Source organism: Mirounga angustirostris, unplaced genomic scaffold (genome assembly GCF_029215605.1).
Source record: "Mirounga angustirostris isolate CCGP_5_RB_7025 unplaced genomic scaffold, mMirAng1.0.hap1 SCAF_10, whole genome shotgun sequence".
NCBI lineage: Eukaryota > Metazoa > Chordata > Mammalia > Carnivora > Phocidae > Mirounga > Mirounga angustirostris.
The window spans coordinates 71,758,036-71,777,965 of record NW_026991718.1 but is presented as its reverse complement, the minus strand read 5'-3'; the positions used below and the strand labels follow the sequence as shown (position 1 = coordinate 71,777,965).

Genomic DNA, 19,930 nt, shown 5'->3' with positions numbered 1-19,930 from the left:
GTTATTTTCCCTCCCCTGGTCTGTGCATCCTCCTCAGTGAATTCATAGTAATGTTTCCTAGCTCATCTGATCATGTCATTTCTTCTCCTTCAGTTCAGAACACATTAATTGCTTTCTCTGACCTGTAGGACCAGAGGGGCCTTGTCTGCATTTTAACAGCAAGTAATTATTTACTGACAAATTACTTTTCCAAGAAGGTTGTACTCATTTCCAGTTCTAGTCAAAAGATTTTTTTTTTTTTTTAAGATTTTATCCATTCATTTGACACACAGCACAAGCAGGGGGAGCGGCAGGCAGAAGGAAGGGGAGAAGCAGGCTCCCTGTTGAGCAGGGAGCCCAATGTGGGGCTCCATCCCAGGAGCCTGAGATCGTGACCTGAGCTGAAGGCAGATGCTTAACTGCCTGAGCCACCCAGGCGCCCCTCCAGTCACAAGATTTATAAGAAAATTTCTTTAGGGACGCCTGGTACAGCGTGTGTCTCTTCATCTAGGCACCAGGCAGGCACCCCCTAGAATCACCCTTTTAGAACAAGAGATGCTCCTAGTGCTCTTAACACTTAGGAAATTACAAGCGTTTATAGGAGCTCTGTGCCAGGAACTGGGGGCAGAGACGGATCTGTTTTCTGTTATCTCCCAGGGACTACTAGCACAGGTGTAAAATGATGCTTATAAATAATCAGTGGAATCAGAAGAAAAAGTCATTGTAGAAGAGAAAAGTACTCTTGTCAAAATGACAGTCGTAAGAAAGGAAAATGAGGGGTGGTGTCAGAGAAAGTATTACTAGCAAGTGGGGGAACCGAGACAAGTGGTTGTACTTAAGAAGAGGGATGACGGTGGCTAGAGAAACAGACAAGAGAGGGTGAGTGAAGGAAGCAGGTGGGGGCCATGAGGAAGGATGAGAGGCCATACTGCGGAGTGGCTGACAGCAGGGAAGGAAGAGCAGAGATGACCTTGCACCCAGGGTCATCATTCAGAGTGATTTAATTACTTAGCCATTTTACCATGATTCACCTGCACTTCTACTTCTGTTGGCTTCTTCATTTAATTTGGGAATTTTTGGCTCCAGCCTCATATTTGTGTGAACACTTAAACTTTGATTAGCAGTATCTTGTCCTCATTTTTTCACTTACCTGGACTTTTAAATACATTTCATAAATACATTAAAGGGATCAGGTAAAGTTTAATTATGCTTAATAAAACTTTGAGATTGAAATTAATACAAAGAATTTATGTAAAATTAGTCAAGGAAATGTAGGCATAGAATAAACTTTAAATTTTTGTTAATTGAAACTCATGTCTTTTTATTATCATTTACCAAAATATTTAATAGAATAAAATGTTAGTGCCAGCTTTATAATTAATTTAGACTTCAGATTGATGTTCTCAGTCATGGACTATATGAACACAAGTCTGGTATAGCAGACTTGTGACTAGTGCCAGGCCTTGGCTCTGAGGTTAGTGTCAGTAGGGCATGTGTAAGGAGGCACTTCTATCTGCTGTCCAGAACTAGCCTGTAGTTTGTTTTGATTTTAGTGTTGCTTGCTCATTTAACTTAATTAGACAGTCTCATAGTCATTTTCTTCTTTTTTTTTAAACTTAAAAATTTTTTGAGTATAGTTGACACACAGTGATATATGAGTTTCAGGTATACAACATAGTAACTCAGCAACTCTGTATGTTATGCTGTGCTCACCACGAGTATAGCCACCATCTGTCACCCTGAACACTATTACGGTACCATTGCCTACATTCCCTATGCTGTACCTTTCATCTCTGTGATTTATTCATTCCATAACTGGACACCTGTATCTCCTATTCCCCTTCACCCATTTTACCCATCCCCCCACTCCCACCCCTCCGGGCACCACCAGTTTGTTCTCTGTATTTATGGGTCTGTTTCTGCTTTTTGCTTGTTTATTCGTTTTGTTTTTTAGATTCCACATATAAGTGAAATCATATATTTGTTTTTTTCAGTCTGACTTGTTTCACTTAGCATAATATCCTCTAGATCCATCCATGTTGTCACAAATGGCAGGATCTCATCCTTTTTTCTTAATGACTGAGTGATAATCCTGTGTGTGTGTGTGTGTGTGTACACATACGTACCACATCTTTTTTTTTTCTTAACTTTTTTAAGATTTTATTTATTTGGCAGAGAGTGAGAGAGCACAAGCAGGGGGAACGACAGGCAGAGGGAGAAGCAGGCTCCCCGCTGAGCAAGGAGCCCAATGTGGAGCTGGATCTCAGCACCCTGGGATCAAAGGCAGACGCTTAACCGGCTGAGCCACCCAGGCGTCCCAGTACCACATCATCTTTATTCATTCAGCTGTCAGTGGACACTTAGGTTGCTTCCATATCTTGGCTATTGCAGATAATGCTGTAAACAGAGGGTGCATGTATCTTTTCAAATTAATGTTTTTGTTTTCTTTGGGTAAAAAATACCCAGTAGTGGAATTACTGGATCATATAGTATTTATATTTTAATTTTTTGAGGCGCCTCCATACTGTTTTCCACAATGGCTACACCAGTTTACATTCCCACCAACAGTGCATAAAGGTTCCTTTTTCTCCACATCCTCACCAACATTTGTTACTTCTTGTCTTATTTATTCTAGCCATTCAATAGGTATAAGGTGATATCTGTTGTGGTTTTGATTTGTGTTTCCCTGACGATTAATGATAATGAGCATCTTTTCATGTGTCTCTTGGTCATTTGTATGTCTTCTTTGGAAAAATATCTATTCAGGTCCTCTGCCCATTTTTAATTGGATTGTTTTTTTGGTCTTGAGTTGTAGAAGTTCTTTTTATATATTTTGGATATTAACCCCTTAATGGGTATATCATTTGCAAATATATTCTCCCATTTAGTAGGTTGCCATTTTGTTTTGTTGATGGTTTCCTTCACTGCAAAAGCTTTTTATTTTGGTGTAGTCCCAGTCAACTTTTGCTTTTGCTTCCCTTGCCTTAGGAGACATGTCTAGAAAACAGTTGCTGTAGCCAGTGTCAAAGAAATTACTGCCAATGTTTTCTTCTAGGAGTTTTATGGTTTCATGTTTCACAGTTAGGGCTTTAATCCATTTCGAGTTTATTTTTGTGTATGCTGTCAGCAACTTCAAGAAGTTAAAATAAATCTTTTAGTGGCTGGCAGTGAATTGGAGTTTCTACAGAAATTATTTAATGGGGGTGCCCGGGTGGCTCAGTCGTTAAGCGTCTGCCTTCGGCTCGGGTCGAGAGAGAGACACAGCGAGAGAGAGAACACAAGCACGGGGAGTGGGAGTGGGAGAAGCAGGCTTCCCGCAGAGCAGGGAGCCCAATGTGGGGCTCGATCCCAGGATCCTGGGACCATGACCCGAGCCGAAGGCAGACGCTTAACGACTGAGCCACCCAGGCGCCCCAATAAATAAAATCTTAAAAAAAAAAATTATTTAATGATTTGATTTACGTGGACATTTCATATTTTGGTGCACTTAGGAAGCTAACAGTTATTTCCTTGTGTCATCTTTGGTATGCTTGCTAGATGAGTGTTATGTGTATCAGAACTAATGACCAGTAATTGCTTCACCAGTCCCTTGCTTCCTTCCTTGAATAAGTCATTCATTCAACAGATAGTTAATTTGTTCCAGGTATTGTTCTAGGAGGTACAACAGTACATGTGACAGTTAATGTCCCTGTTCTTATGGAGGGTCAGCAATAGTGGAAGGATAGAGGGAGACAGACAATAAACATCAGTGAGCAAGAATTTCAAGTAGTAATAAGTACAGTAAAGGAAGTATAACATATTGATATGATAGAGTGACTTGGCTGGGGCCAGGGAGACACTCAATCTTTTGGTCAAGGATGGTCTCTCTGGAATTGCTGTCTGAGTTCCACAACTTGATTGATAAGGAGCCAGCTGTTTAAGATCTGGGGGGAGGCTAGTGGGACCAGCTAGTGCAAGTGCCTAAGGCTTAACTTGTTGACGGAGCGAGGGAAGGCTAGAATGGTCAAGCATAGAGATAGAGAATAAGGGCCATGTTATGAGTAGAGGCCAGAGAGGTAAGGCTTATTTGAGGTTTTTAACTTTTTGTGTGCTGTGGACCCTAAATAAAGTCTATGAACCCCTCTTCAGAATAGTGTTTTTAAATGCATAAAGTAATACAGACTTGCAGAAGAAACCAATTATATTGAAACACTTATCAAAATATAAAACAAACTTGATAACGAAATAAATCCTTTTTACTAATGCATTAAATAACATGATCTGAGTGAAGCCCTACTAAGGTCTTAAGTTTTGAACTAATAATGAATTTAAATGATACTTAAAATTATCTCCCAAAACTGTAATATGATATGAAAATATATCTGGAATTTTGATTGATGACAAAGACATAGGTCCTGGGAATACTACTGTGGTGTATTGCACACATTAATAATGGAAGGAGGTGTCAGATTGTAGTTAGATGTTAGAGAAAATGAATTTGGAATTTTTTTCTATGTTTATGTAGTACTTTGAATTTAAGGGTCTGTAGTCCTTGCGTGAAGACCCTAAATAGATTGTGTACGGCCTTTTAGGCTGTGATAACTAGTGAAAAATGGAGTTTATAAAAAACCAATTGGTGTCCATCACTTGATGAATGGATAAATAAAATGTGCTAGATCTGTATAATGTGATATATCCGTCAATAAAAAGAAATGAAGTACGGATGCATGGTGCCCCATGGATGAACCTTGAAAACATTATGCTAAGTGAAAAAGGTCAGTCACAGTATCATATGATCCATTTATGTGAAATATGCACAATAGGCAGATCTATAGATACAGAAGTGGATTAGAGGTTGCCTGGGCTTGGAGGAGTGGCCGGAGGTTGGAGGGTAATGGTAAGTTACTGCTAATGGGTACAGGGTTCCCTTTTTCTTTGAGAGCAGTGACAGTGTTCGAAAATGGATCATAGTAGTCGTCACACAAATCTGTGAATAAACTAAAAACCATTGGATTTTACACTTTAAGATGGAGAGTTGTTTGGTATGTGAATTATATCTCAGTAAAGCTATTATTTTTAATTCAAAAAACCATAACCATTTGGGGGAAAAAAAAATCCAGTTGGAAATTGACAGCTGGGGCTCAGTACAAATTATAGGTAGGGGAAAGAATTCAAGATGTTAGTGAAAGTTTGCAGGATAGGGAGCAGGTGAGCTCAGAAGGGGCCTATTGACTCTGAGAAGAGCTGCAGCAAGGTGGGCCTATGTGTTTGAGGGACCCGAGGACATGTTGAGGATGACAGGTTCTGAAGGTTTTACAGGTATTTCTGTGATAATACCATGTGTTTATTCTTAGCAAACTTAACTTTCTTCAGTGTCGTGTGCTAGAAAACATAACAGAAAAAATGGAGTTAAGATAGACCTCAAAGTATGTGAAAATTTTTAAATGATAGCAAAAGCATTAGCAAACTTTAATGAAACAGTAGCCTACATACATGTCCATTGCATTTGTACCCAGCACGAGCATCAGGTGACTCTTTGCATGAAGCCTTAAAGTCTAGGGTTCTTGTTCCTCCTTTGAGATGCCCTGTAAGGCTGTTTGCTTCTAATAAAGGTCAGTTTCACAAAAGTTAAACATCCAAACCAGGGTAGAGAATTTAGTTTAAAAAAAAAAAAATTCTTTTAAACACCAGCAAATGTTTTGTACTTTTCATCTATACTCTGCTTTTCTTTGTGTCTTAGCATAGTGGTAAGTACACTGGCCAGTAGGCCAACTACTCCGAGGTCTTCACATATTGCTAAGTTTACTCTTTAATTGTGTGAAAGCTTGCCCTTGATCGCTTCAGAACACTAATGGGCTAGGAAAAAATTATTTGTGAACCAGTGCCCCCTCCGCGCCTTGCTTCCATTATTCTCCTGTTTACCAATAGCATATGAACTAGCTAATTCAGAATAAAGAACCAGGTGTTGAAGCACAACAGACATTATGTGGTCAAAGTGTTGTTTATAGACTGTCTAAATGATGTTTCACACATATGTACTATTTTCTAAATATGTGTAGGTGCTGTTGTGATTAATAAAACGTGAATTCTTAATTTTGCTGACTTCATAGTAGCTTTTCATCGTTTTCTCAATTAAGAGCTACTGCTACTTCTAGAAAAGGTTAGGAACTATTGCTTTGGAACAAAGTGCAGTAGGCTAGAGATCATTTGCAGAATACTTGTAAAAGAATTTATTGGAGATCAGAAAAAAAAAAAAATCCTTGCAGTGTAACCAATAACAATACATGGTAACTGTAGCTGAGCTCCTGTTAAGTGTCAAGCATGTTATGTTAAGTGTTATGTAAAGTTAACTCATTTATTCCTCTTCTGGGTTGCTGTTGTCATTACTCCTGTTGACCCGGGAAAGGGGCTCAGAGTAACATGTTCCAGATCACAGAGCCAGTAGGTAGCAGAGTTGGGGTTGGCACCCAGGTCTGTACTCATGCCTTTCACACTATAGGCTCTGCTGCTTCACTTACTCCTCATACAATTCCCTAGCATGTGCTCTTAAATAGCATCAAGTAAAGTGCCAGTGTAAATACTTGGCTTGATTTAACCTCTGTTAATTGGAACACTGTATTATTAATGGAAATTGGGGATATAAGGTAAATTAGAGGCATTTTATTTTAATGACTTGGACTTCGGGTTATTAAATCTGTGAAGAAATACAGTTCATTTAGTTGTAATTAATTTCATGTTTCTGCATCTCTAGTGTTCTTTATGAAGGAGATTACAGACAGGTAGGGAGGCAGTGTTTTATTAGAAAGCTCTGAGTGCCAGATGATCTCCCTTCCTATAAAATAAATACTAAACACATTTGAATTAAAATATGGGAGTAGCGTGCCTGGGTGGCTCAGTTGGTTAAGCGACTGCCTTCGGCTCAGGTCATGATCCTGGAGTCCCGGGATTGAGTCCCGCATCGGGCTCCCTGCTCAGCAGGGAGTCTGCTTCTCCCTCTGACCTTCCTCCTTCTCATGCTCTCTGTCTCTCATTCTCTCTCTCAAATAAAAAAAAAAAAAAAAAAATGGAGTAAATAGTAACTTTGGAGACCTGCTGCACTACTTGTGCTTTTTGGATCACATGCTGTTTATTATCTCAGATGAATTTTTATGATGTGTGGTCTTCCACTTTTCAAAATAGGACCATTTTATTTTATTATTTTTTGCTTTCTTTTAGGAAAACACCAGAGTTTATTGTTGGCAGTTTTTGTCACTCCTTTTATTGATCTTCGTTCTGATTTCTCCAAATTTCAGGAAATGATAGAAACAACTTTAGATATGGATCAGGTATGTAATCTACTCTTGAATTTAAGCAACGAAGTATTTTTGAAATGCATGTCAGAAAACTTCAGATTTTCTTTTTTTCGTATTTAATTTTGGTATTTTTATGAGGCACCTTTGAGATCGTGGACATAAGATTAAATGATGGGGCAAGTTTGTTGTTTTCTTAAAAATAATAATTGTTTTAGTGGATGAAGAAAGATTAACAGGAAATGAATGTTGGGCATAACTGGCCTGATTAAAGGAAATCTCACAAGTAAGAGATTTCACATATGCAGTCTGAATTTTGTTTTAATTTCAAGAGAGAAGGAAAATTGTAGTCACTGAAAAAGAGAAGATAAAGGTAAATTTGGAACACAAGAGAAGGCAACTTCTCCTTTGTTTATTTTCCATGTAGGAAAGTGTTTGGGGGAAGAGGATAGAATATGTGTGTATCTCCTAAATAGTTGTTGATATAACTAAAAAGTTAACCATACTCTAAATACTGTTTAGTTCCAAATTCTTGTTAGTTGAGAAGAGCATTTAGGGTGTAAGTGATCTGTGTCCTCAGGTTTATAACAATATTAAGCAGTTATATATAAATATAAAGAGGGAATAGTTTCTGAAATAGTTGAAAATATCCTTGTATGAAAGTGAAATTGAAAGCAAATTTATCAAATGGTAAAATTCACTGTCAAAAGTTTGTAGAACAAATTTAATATGGGGCCATTGAATGCAGGGATTTTCAATTTTATGACTTTAAAAATAATACCTTTAAAATTTTCTACACTAAATTTTCTGTCAAAAATGATCATGCAGGGAATAAGTGCTCTCACATCATTCATATTAAAGTAATAGTTTGGCTTGCTAATTGTTAGATTCTTTGCATTCTTAATAACTGGATTTGGGTTAATGTTTGCCCTATGGGATGTCGATTTATTTTGTTTTTACTGGATCGTTAACTGAGGTTTAAAACAGTCAAACTTCATTTACTCTGTGCTCTTTGGGTTTAGAAATCCATGCATATGCATATATAGGATAGATGCTTTACTTTCCTGGTACTGTTTTGTCAGTGATAGGCCCAAGCAGCCAAAAAACTTGCATTGTTTGCCTCTCATTTGGGAAAACTTGCATTTTAGCTATTGAGACCTCTGTAATGTTGCTCTTAGTGGAATGATTTTAGGTGTACAACTTTCAGATCAGTGGTGGGCAGAAATACTGCTCACAGACATGCTGAAACCGCCTCTGCTACCAGGAGCTGGGGATGTGGCCTTTCCTGTGATGGGGCAGAGCTGGATATTTGTAAATGGTCTTTATTTATTTTTTAAAGTTTTTATTTATTTATGGGGGGGGGACAAGCACACTCCTCACTGAGGACCCTGAGATCATGACCTGAGCTGAAACCAAGAGTCAGATGCTTAACTGACTGAGCCACCCAGGCGCCCCTGTAAACATCTTTAAATGAAAGCATGTAGGGGCGCCTGGGTGGCTCAGTCGTTAAGCGTCTGCCTTCGACTCAGGTCATGATCCCAGGGTCCTGGGATCGAGTCCCACATTGGGTTCCCTGCTCAGCAGGAAGCCTGCTTCTCCCTCTCCCACTCCCCCTGCTTGTGTTCCTGCTCTCGCTATCTCTCTCTCTGTCAAAATAAATAAATAAATTAAATAAATAAATAAATGAAAGCATGTAAAGGTGTAGTTCTTGGTGGTTAATAAAAGCTCTGACTAAAATAGGGAGGTGGGAAGGCAAGAATCAGAACGTTTCATTATCTGTGCAGCTTAGCTTTGCTGAAATGCTGCAGTTGATTTCGCCCTTTGTGGCGAACTTTATTCTAAAAGTTGCCATGCTTTTAATATTGTGGGTCTCAAACGTAAGCATGTATCAGAACCACCTGGTGGGCTTGCTGAAACAGATTGCTGGGCTCCCTCCCCAGAATGAGAATCTTTCAGTCTGGGGTGGGGCTAGAAAATTTGCATTTCTCACATGTACGCAAATGATGCTGCTTGTCTGTGGACCACACTTTGAGAACTACTTGCTAATAAAATAAATTACTCCTAATAAATTAGGAATGCAATCATATTTCAAAGTGAGAATGAGCATGTGATTTCTTTTCACCAGTATGCAGCCTGCTGCAAGCGCTGTGCTCTTGGGCAGTCACTGGGCATTATCTGGCCAGAAGTTGGTGTGTATAAATTGGGAGTGTTTAAGAGTTTCTTAAAATTTGTAGCCCCTCTGTCAGTATACAGATCTTCTATTGAAGAGCCCATGCAGCTGCCTTTTTATCTGGGTCATCACATTCACAGCCTGCCCAATAGATGTGGAGGCCCTGCCTAATAGGACCTCTCTTCTCCCTCTTCCACTCTTGGACAGTAAAAGCTATCTCCTGCAGTAAGCATTTTGTTTGCATTATATACAAGATTATTAGCCATTACTATGATAATTACAAAAAGCAGCAGGATGATAAAGTGTTGGATACTTTTGTTTCATATTATGCCTTTTGATTTACTCCTCCCTACCTTCTGGCCTTCCATCGCTCCTGTCATGCAGTATTTTGACCACATAGATCCAGCCCTTGGGATACATACCTACTGGCAGCAAATAAGCCAAAATGATGATGGACCAAAATACCAGAATGTAAATTTTTAAAGTGTTTTCTTTATTTGAAGCTTTTCTACTTATGAAGGTAACACATACTATTAGAACAAGTGAAACAAAATGATACAAAGAAGTATAGAGGCAAAAGTGACCATTCTTCCCTCTTCAGATGGACAATGTTGGCAACCTGGTTGGCTTCCTCCAGCTCCATTATACTCTCTTCCTTATTGTGGGTTAAGATTTTTTACTTTGATCTAAAATACTTGACACATATCTGTTAAACTAGACTATACTGTGACTTTGAAATAGTGTTAATTCTCGAATAATGCTATGGGATTAGAGTGTTGTAAGATTTTGTGTCTGGGAAGAGTGGATTTTAGGAAGGCAAGCAGTGCAATTATATGGATATAGGCTGGAAAATAAGAGGTCATTTGTCCTAATTTCATTGCTGTCATTTAAGATTATAGCAAACCTTGATTTCTTAATCTGAAAGTAGAACATTAAGTAGTTAACTTTGTAGGGGAGAAAAAACTTTTTTTTCTGTTCTCTTCTGTTCATTGTTTGGAGGTCTGCTAATTAAACTGATAAACAGATTAGCAAGAGAACAGATTTTTGAGTTCACAGAGAAGTGTGAGTCAAGGAGGCTGTTAGAATTTGGGGCTTATATACTGTTGGTTGGGGAATAGAGAGGGAAAAGGGGCACTTAGGGGAAGACAAATGACTTTTAGGAGTGATTTATGAGCCCTTTGGAGAATAGATGGAAGATATGATAATTTTGACTTCCTTGGTTGTGAAACTTCTGGGAGCGGATTTACAACAACTGAGTTCTTTTGGGAAGCTCTGCTTTTAGGGAGATAAGAGGGTTCAGAAACAAAGTCTATTCTCGGATGCTTTCATCTTGGAATAATGTTTATGCCACTATGGCATATTCTGGACCCCTCATCAACATTAAGTACTGTGTCAATAAGATATGAGTTGTGGATTTCCTTTTTTTTCCCCCTCTGAGTAGACTGTTTGAGGTTAAACTCAGTATCAGTCAGGACTCTTTATTTTGCACATAACTTAAACCTCAGTACACCCTGGCTTATGAAATTAGAAGTCTAGAAATAGGGTAGGCTTTAATGTAGAGTTGCTTGATCCAACAGCTCAATGATACCATCCAAAGGACCTAATTTCTTGAACTCTTCTATCTTTGTGATTTGAATTTCAGCTAAATGCTGGTTCCTCTTTGGTCCTAGGTTGGCTGCCTACCAGTAGCAATTCATGCAACGTTCCAAGGAAGAGTCCTGGGTGTTGCCTTTTTGGGACCATTTAAGCAGTGATTGTGGCCAGGGATATAGAATGTGATGATGGGCCTAACATAACTAGGGGTGGGTTATCCCTCTGTTGGAGATACAGAAAATGAGAGAGCACTACTGGGAAGGGGGAAGAAGGGGAATGACTATGGTATAGACAACCAGTCATGTCTACTAAGATACAGTCCTGTAACTAAAGGCTTTCATGTTTTATAGTGTGATGCTGTCTTTTAAATAAATATGATTCCTAGTTAAAACCTGCTCTAGATTCTCTAGGGAATCAGCTTAATATAATATCTTCTTTATTCCGTTATAAACCTTTAAACTTACCTTGGGTTATAAAGTGAATTCAACCCTTCACTGTCATTGTAGATATTTGTAATGAATTTATGCATTTAAATTACATGACTCAGAACTACTTTGAACAAACCTCAGAGGATAGCAATCATTTCATGTATGATTTCTGAAAGCTTTACTCATGTTTTCCAGCTGTGCACTTAAGGAGCTTAAGTGATGAAGGGAGCAGTCATTTACATGCATGGTTGGGTTAATTTGTCCTTTTTCCTAGGCTTAGCTTTGTATCTAATGCTTCAGGTGTTTGTGTGTCTGCTTTCCATAAATTTTATGGAAAGATTTTCTATTTCTGAAATAAATAGAAACGTAGATTTATACTGCCCCCAGGACAAGGTTCAAAAAGGCAATGAGTTTGCACCAAAAAATAATGTCAGTTAGATTGTGTGATTTAGTGAGATATATTAAATTTTAAAATCTTTCTATACTGTATTTGAGCATTTTATCTTTTAATATTAGTTTTCACATACACTTACTGACATTTCCTCTATTATTGGAAAAGTAGTAATGTTAGATAAATATTTACTGACAATACTGGGACAGAAAAAATTGAAATAGTTTTTAAAAAGCCACAGTTGCATGATCCTAATACAACTATATCATTGTGTGAGTATATGTATGTAAGCTGTAAAGATACTATAGTATATAAATGCTTCAATATTTTTGTTCTTGGAAATGAAAAAAAAATCAAAAAAGGAAGTATTCATATTCTCTCACCTAGAATTATCTCTAAATACATGTTGATATTTTTGCTTATAGTTGTCCTTGTTTTCTATTTTTTATTTTTATTTTTTGATTGAAGTGTAGTTGACACACTATGTTAACATTAGTTTCAGGTGTACAACATGGACAACTCAACGTGTAATGCTGTGCTCACCATACAACGGTCCTACAGTACCATTTACTATGTTCCCTAAGCTGTACCTTTCATCCCTGAGACTTACTCATTTCATAACTGAAAGCCTGTACCTCCCACTCCCCTCAGCTGGTTTTGTTTGTTGGTGGACCTTCAGGTTGTTTCTGACTCTCGGCTATTATGATTAAGGCTTTTGTGAGCAGTGATATACAAGTATTTGAGTACCTGGCCACAATCACATTCCTTACTTAGGAATAGAATTGCTGGGTCATATGGTAATGTTATGTTTAACTTTTTGAGGAATCACTAAATTGTTTTTCAAAGTGTCTGCACCATTTTATATTCCCACCAGCAATATAGGAGGATTCCATTTCTTCACATTGTTGCTAATAATTACTTCTTTTTTAAGATTTATTTATTTGAGAGCAAGAGAGTGAGAGAGCGGGCGCTTGTGGGGGGTGGCAGTCAGAGGGAGAGGGAGAGAAATACTCAGGCAGACTCCCTGCTGAGCGCAGAACCCAATGAAGGGCTCAGTCCTAGGACCCAGAGATCATGACCTGAGCCAAAATCAAGAGTCGACTGCTTAACCAACTGATGAGCCATCCAGGTGCCCCTATTCTTTGTTTTTTGGGTATTTGTCTTAATAGCCAATCTAGTGGATGTGAAGTGGTATTTCATTATGGTTTTGATTTGCATTACCCTGGTGGCTAATGATGTTGGGCATGTTTTCATATTTTTGGTGGCTGTTTATTTGTATATCTTTGGAGAAATTTCTATTCAGATCCTTTGCTCATTTTAAAATTGGAGTGTCTTTTTGTTGTTGTTGTAAGAGTTCTATATATTTTCTGGGTACTAGACCCTTGTTCTAAGAAATACATACTTCTCTTTTGAGTTTTCCATTTGCCTCAAGTTGTTCATAGTGATGCTTATTATTTTTTAAAAACACTGCTGTATTTGCAGATATATTCCCTGCTTATTTTTAATATAATTTGTACCTCCCTCAACATTTCTTCCTTTCCATAGTTCGGGTTTTTTTAGAGAATCAGTTTGTGACTTTTTAAATCCTGTTTTGTGTCTTTGCTTTTTATTTCATTAATTTCAGTTCTTAACGTACGTTTTTCCACCTATTTTTTTTTTTTACCTCTTTAGTTGAGTGCTCACTATTTTTCCAGCCTTTTCTTTTTCAGTAAGCATTTAAGATTGCACTTTTCTTTCTATGTGTTGCTTTAGCTGAATGTATCCTATAAGTTTTTAAAGGTACAGTCTCTTACTCAGTTTTCAGACTTTTATTCCTGTTTCATTTCTAAGCTTGGTATCTGTCAGTTTCATAAAAGTTCTCAGTGTAGTTGAGGATCATGTGTGCTCCCTAATTTTGGTTGCAGTTTTCTCTATATCCATTAGATTAGATAAAGCTTTAGTTTTGTTCACGTCTGTATGCCTGCTAATTTTTGATCTGCTGAGTTATTGAAAGAAGTGTGGATTTCTTTATATAGTTCAGTCCATTATTGATTTGTTTTCAATACACAGCTGTACTTTTTTTTTTTTTTAAAGATTTTATTTATTTATTAGAGAGAGAGCACAAGAGGGGGGAGCGGGAGAGGGAGAAGCAGACTCCCTGCTGAGCAGGGAACCCGATGCGGGACTCAACCCCGGGACTCCAGGATCATGACCTGAGCCGAAGGCAGTTGCTTAACCAACTGAGCCACCCAGGTGCCCTCAGCTATACTTTTCTTTGTGGTGAACTGAACCTTCATCATTCTTTAGGGACAGTATCCTTAGTAATGCTTTTTGCCTTAGATTTTTTTTTTTTGGTCTGATAGTAAGAGGGCTATGCCAGAGCCCTTCTTTTTAGTTTTTTACATGATGTATATTTTTCCATCCTTTGTGAGACAACAAAGTTTATAGCTGGATTTTATTTATTTTAAATTTCTTTTTTAAGTGGTAATTTGCATTTATTTCTACCATACTACTTTGTGATTCCTAGTCTTCCTGGTTCCCCTTACTCGTTCTGTTTTTCTTTATTATATATTGATTGGGTTTTTAAAATTCCATTTTGCCTTTCCTATCACACCCGCACTGGTTTGGAAGTTATTCACAAATTTTTACAAAATGTGTATACATAACTTACCAAATCAAGTCTGTCAGTATTTTCTCACTTACCCCCAAAATACTAGGGCATTAGGATATCTGAGATCAGAATACATTTCTTCATTATTGGCAGGTATTTTAGTTCTGTTTCTTTACCCCTTTAGATTTCCATTCTATACAGTCAGTGTTAAGTTTAGATTTGCCCATATGCTTACCAATTTCTTTGCCATTCATTCCTTCTTCCTGAATATTCTTTAGGAGTTCTTTTATTGGCAGTCTGTTTAGTTAGGTTTTGTTTGTTTGAAAAGGTCTATATCACCCTTGTTCTTGAAGGAAATTTTTTGTGGGTGTACAATTCCAGATTGATAGTTATTTTTCCCAAGTATCTGTAATATTGTGTTGTGCTGTCCTTTGGCTTGAATTATTGTTGAGAAGTCTTGGTTCCAGATATTGATTCCTTTTACTGCTCTGAGTCCAAAAGTGGATTTCTTTTTTCTATTTGGATTTGCTGTGTTCTCTTAATCAGAGAATTCATGTCTTTTATCAGTTCTGGAAAATTATCAATCATTATCTCTTTAAATGTGTTCGTTCCTTCATTCTCTTCTCCTAAAACTGTGATTGGACATATGTTAGAGTTTCACATTCTTTTTCTGCCATGCGTCTGTGCTGCTCTCTTTGTGATTACTTCAGATGTTCCAATTCACTGAGTGTCTCTTCAGCTCTGATACGTTTAACCAGTCCATAGGGGTTTTTTTTCAATGACTATATTTTTTTATTTATAAAAGTTATTCGGTTCATTTCTAACTCTGCCTAGTCTTTTTTTTTTCTTTTTTAAAGTAGCATCTTGTTCTTTGCTCATGTGTTCCATTCTCTATTATTTCAAACATTTTAATATACTTAATATTCCATATTTAAAATTTCTTGGTTTAAATCTACCCCTTGTTTCTGCTGAGTCTTTTTTTTTTTTTTTTTTTGACTCTTATTGTTGGTGGCTTCTTTCCTTCTCTGTTCTATATGTTTAGATTATGAATTTGCATCTTTCTGGGTTCTCTCCGTGCAAATCATACATCCTCCCCCTGCCCCAGATAAAATTTACTCTTGCCATGTATCCCACAATATAAGCCAGGAACACTTTTTTTTTTTTAAAGATTTTGTTTGTTTATTTAGAGAGAGATAGCAAGAGGGTGTGTGGGCGGGAGGGAGGGGCAGAGGGAGAGAGATGAGCATGGAGCCCCACGTGGGGTTTGAGATTGTGACCTGAGCTGAAATCAAGAGTCGGACGCTCAACCCACTGAGCCACCTCAGTGCCCCATAAGCCAAGAACACTTTTAAGTTAATTTCTCAGCCTGGAGTTTTTTTGATTTGTTGGAGCAAAGATTTAGCTCCTAAAAAAGAAGCCCCAAATAAATAAATAATGGTGGCTTAACCAAGAATATGGGCTTAATTTTCTGTCAAAGCAGCGTGAGCATAGTAGCACAGGGCTGGTGGGACAGCTGGGCTGGTGGGACAGCCCTGCTGTCTCTGGGACCTGCCTCCTCCTTTATTGCTCCAGAGCAGAACCCTTAGGGTATTGCCTTCAAGGTCCAGGTTGGCTTACTACCTTACCTTTATTCCAGCGAGTGGGAGAGGACAAAAGGAGAAGTGGGGGACACATTATGGAAATGGTACACGTCATTTCTGCTCATGTTGTGTTGGCCAGAATTTAGTCCTATCTCCACACCTAGCTGCATGGGAAGCCGGAGCTGGATTCTTTGTTCTTGATAGTTATGTATCCTGTGAAAAGTGGTCAGATCTACTACTGTAGAAGGAAAGGATAATAAAAATGGCAACAATGAGCAGCCTTTTTCCACTGCCAACAAAAACAGACATTTGAAATCCCAACCCCAGTGAAGCCTGGCTTTTTGTCAGGGAGGAAACTCTCTCTTTTCCTTCCCTTTCCTACGGGCTCAGGCTGAGAGGTTTTTTGTTGTTGTTGTTTTTAAGATTTAGTATTTATTTATTTGTTTGAGAGAAAGAGCACAAATGCGGGGCAGGGGGAGGGCAGAGGGAGAGGGAGAGAAGCAGACTTCCCGCTGAACGTGGAGCCCCACAGCATGGGGCCCAAACAGGCCCAATGCAGGGCCCCATCCCAGGACCCAGAGATAGTGACCCAAGCCAAAACCAAGAGTCAGATGCTTAACTGACTGAACCATCCAGGTGCCGATAAAGATGGCTATTAAAAATGGTCCTTGTGGCCTGGTTTTATGCTGGCAACCCTCCACTTTGCAGGGGCTCTGACGTCTAGTTTTTTTTTTTTTTTAACTCAGCTATACATTTATTTTAATAAATGCTTATAAATATTTAGTATTTCTAGGATAGTGGAGTGCTTTTGTTTGTTTTAAGCTCTCCAGTATCTTCCCTATTTAATTTCTCCTTTCTAATTACTTAAATCTATCTTTCATGTAACTTCTCTGATTAAAAAAAAGCCTTTCTACTATAGTAGTAGTACAGGTAAATTTTTTTTTTTTTTTAAGATTTTATTTATTTGAGAGAGATCACAAGTGGGGGTGCAGGGAGAGGGAGAAGCAGACTCCCCACTAAGCCCCACTGATCCCACATGGCTCTGCCTCTCTTAAGTTCACTGGAAGAGGCAAATCCTTCAGCAATGTCAGCCCACCATTGCAGTATTATATTCCCTTGGAATTATCCTAAGTCTTGGTTCTTTTTTCTAGATCATCTTCACTGTCTCTTTGAATCAACTGTATAATATTATTGATGTACCATTGTGCAAATGTGTGATGTTTATCATTTCTGGGTTTTGCTGTAACAGATAAATCTGCAGAGATCTTACTCATCCCTGTGTTGTTTTGCATCTGTTGCATTATTCCTTAGGTTGAATTCCTGGGAGTAGAATTGCTATGTCAAAGAGTATAACAAATATTTCTGAATCTTGTCTCATACTGCCTTTTTTTAAAGGTTATAACAACTTAGATTCTCACCAGAAATGAATGAGTATGCTGATTTCACTGTAGCCTCATCAGTATTTGGTAGTAGGATTTCTTTTCCTTTAAAAAAAAAAAAAAATAGCTGTAGAATATCTTAAGGTTACTTAAATATTCATATATTTTATTGAGCTTTAGCATTTTCTTGTGGGTTACTTTGCTACGTATTTTCTCATCTGTGAGTTGTATGTTTTTATATTTGCCTATTTAATGACCTTGGTATTTTTCAAATACATGCAAACCAAGTTCCTTTATTAAAAAAAAAGTTAATCTTTCCATTTTTACATTTTTTTGTAGCTATTTTTACAAATCTTTTTGTTTTTTTTTTTAATTTGGTTTATTCAAAAATTTAAATTTTAGTATAGTGAAATCTCTTGTCAGTTTAAATTGAGAAAGTTATTTGATCAATGTTTTATTCTTTTTTTTTTTTTTTGGCTAGCTTTTTGTAATTTTAATGCCTTATTCTTGTGGTGTTCACCTTTGGTATGTGAAGAAGGTGTGCTCTGTATAAGTGGAGAGTAATTGGAAAGAGATTATATTAATCCCATTTATTAAGTTTTAGAAGATCTCCTTGTCTTAGAAAACTGACTCTCCTATATTGTGCTTTTATACATAATTATTTTTAGTAGTTTTTGTTTGTTTAATAGGCTCCACACCCAACGTGGGGCTTTAATTTATTAATCCCTGATATTAAGAGTTGCATGCTCTGTGAGCCAGTCAGGCTTCCCTCCCCTGATTCTTTTTAATAGTTCTTAGTGTCTGTAAGGATATGCTGCATTCTTTTTTAAAAGATATTCTTTCCTAATTTTGTCTAAGTTTTAATTGTTTTGTTTCAAAAAGGGATTCCTATTGGACGGTCTCTTAGGAATGAGTAGATGTTAATTGATTTGGTTTTCTCTTTTCATAGTTTACCTTTTTGCTTACCAGTTGTTGTAAATATTCCAGTAAGCAGTTATTTTTTTTATAAAAGTCTTAAATAGTTGGGATGCCTGGGTGGCTCAGTCAGTTAAGCGTCTGCCTTCGGCTCGGGTCATGGTCCTGGGATCAAGCCCTGCGTCAGGCTCCTTGCTCAGCGGGGAGCCTGCTTCTCCCTCTCCCTCTGCCTGCCGCTCTGCCTGCTTGTGCGCTCTCTGTCAAATCAGTCAGTCAGTCTTTTTTTAAGAAAGTCCTAAATAGTTAAGACTTGGTTTCTAAATATTTTGTGTATACATTTGCCATTGTAAGTGAGATCTGTCATTATGGCTTCTTGATGGCTGTTGGTAAGAATTTAGGGAGACAGGGCGCCTGGGTGGCTCAGTTGGTTGGGCGACTGCCTTCAGCTCAGGTCATGATCCTGGAGTCCCGGGATCGAGTCCCGCATCCGGCTCCCTGCTCAGCGGGGAGTCTGCTTCTCCCTCTCCCACTCCCCCCTCTTGTGCTCTTTCTCTCTCTCAAATAAATAAATAAAATCTTTAAAAAAAAAAAAAAAAAGAATTTAGGGAGACAAAGTATTTAAGAGAGATTTTTTTTTTTAAGATTTTATTTATTTTAGAACAAGCCAGAGAGCACGAGCAGGGGGAGGGGCAGCCGGAGTGGGGAGAGAGAGAATCCCAAGCCGACTTCACTCTGAGCATGAAGCGTGACGCCAGCCTTGATCCCAGGACCCTGAGATCATGACCTGAGCCAAAATCAGGATTCAGATACTCCATCGATGGAACCACCCAGGCGCCCCCTTGAAAGATTTTGATTAACTTTCAGTTTGAAGAAATGAAATTCTGTAGCTTTCTTAAAAAAAATTTTGAGATTCCTGAGATGGATCCTTGGTTTGGGTAAAAACTATACATTCTTTTATAGGCTATGAACATTGAACATTCTTTAGTAATGGTTAGGAAGAACATATTGAACATTGTTTAGGGGGAAGTGTAAATAAAAATACTGAATACTACTAGTGACATAAGCTCTGCATCTTTTTCATCTAGTAATTTTTGGATGTCTAGAGCTCTAATAAGCTCCTTATAAACAGAATTTTACATCTAAACTCCTTAATTGTCAGAGTAACTTAAAACATAAGTTTAACTCAAAATACAAGTGAAGTTTAAATGAAGGAAAAGAAAATACATTATTTCCATCTTGACCCATCATTTATAAAATTTAGTTATTCTTTGTTCTGTCTATAGGTGGAAAACCATGAATTCCTTGTGAAACCTTCATTTGATCCCAATCTGAGTGAATTAAGAGAAATTATGGATGACTTGGAAAAGAAGATGCAGTCAACATTAGTAAGTGCAGCGAGAGATTTAGGTAAGAAGGCCTCATTGGCGGTTTGAATAATTCTTTTGTGTATATGGTGTCCCCACTGGTGCCAGAATTACTTGCCTAGAAGACACAGTGAATCATGCCACTTCCTTGTTTAAAGTGCCAGGCCTTTCTTCCACAGAATGAAATTATAAACACTTCCAAATTGAGGTACAGGATACTTTGTGTTTGGAGCCTTACTCTCTTCCAGATTTGTCTCTTACTACTCTCCAACC

General features: G+C 37.8%; 1 protein-coding gene across 1 annotated transcript in view; it reads left to right on the top strand.

Moving 5' to 3' along the window:
• The window catches only part of MSH2 (mutS homolog 2), an 80,862-nt gene that overhangs the window by 45,105 nt on the left and 15,827 nt on the right, over nucleotides 1-19,930 (top strand). The window contains exons 8-9 of the mRNA XM_045885046.3: nucleotides 7,174-7,283; nucleotides 19,577-19,700. Coding sequence (XP_045741002.1) covers nucleotides 7,174-7,283; nucleotides 19,577-19,700 — 234 coding nt within the window. The remainder of the gene's footprint in view (nucleotides 1-7,173; nucleotides 7,284-19,576; nucleotides 19,701-19,930) is intronic.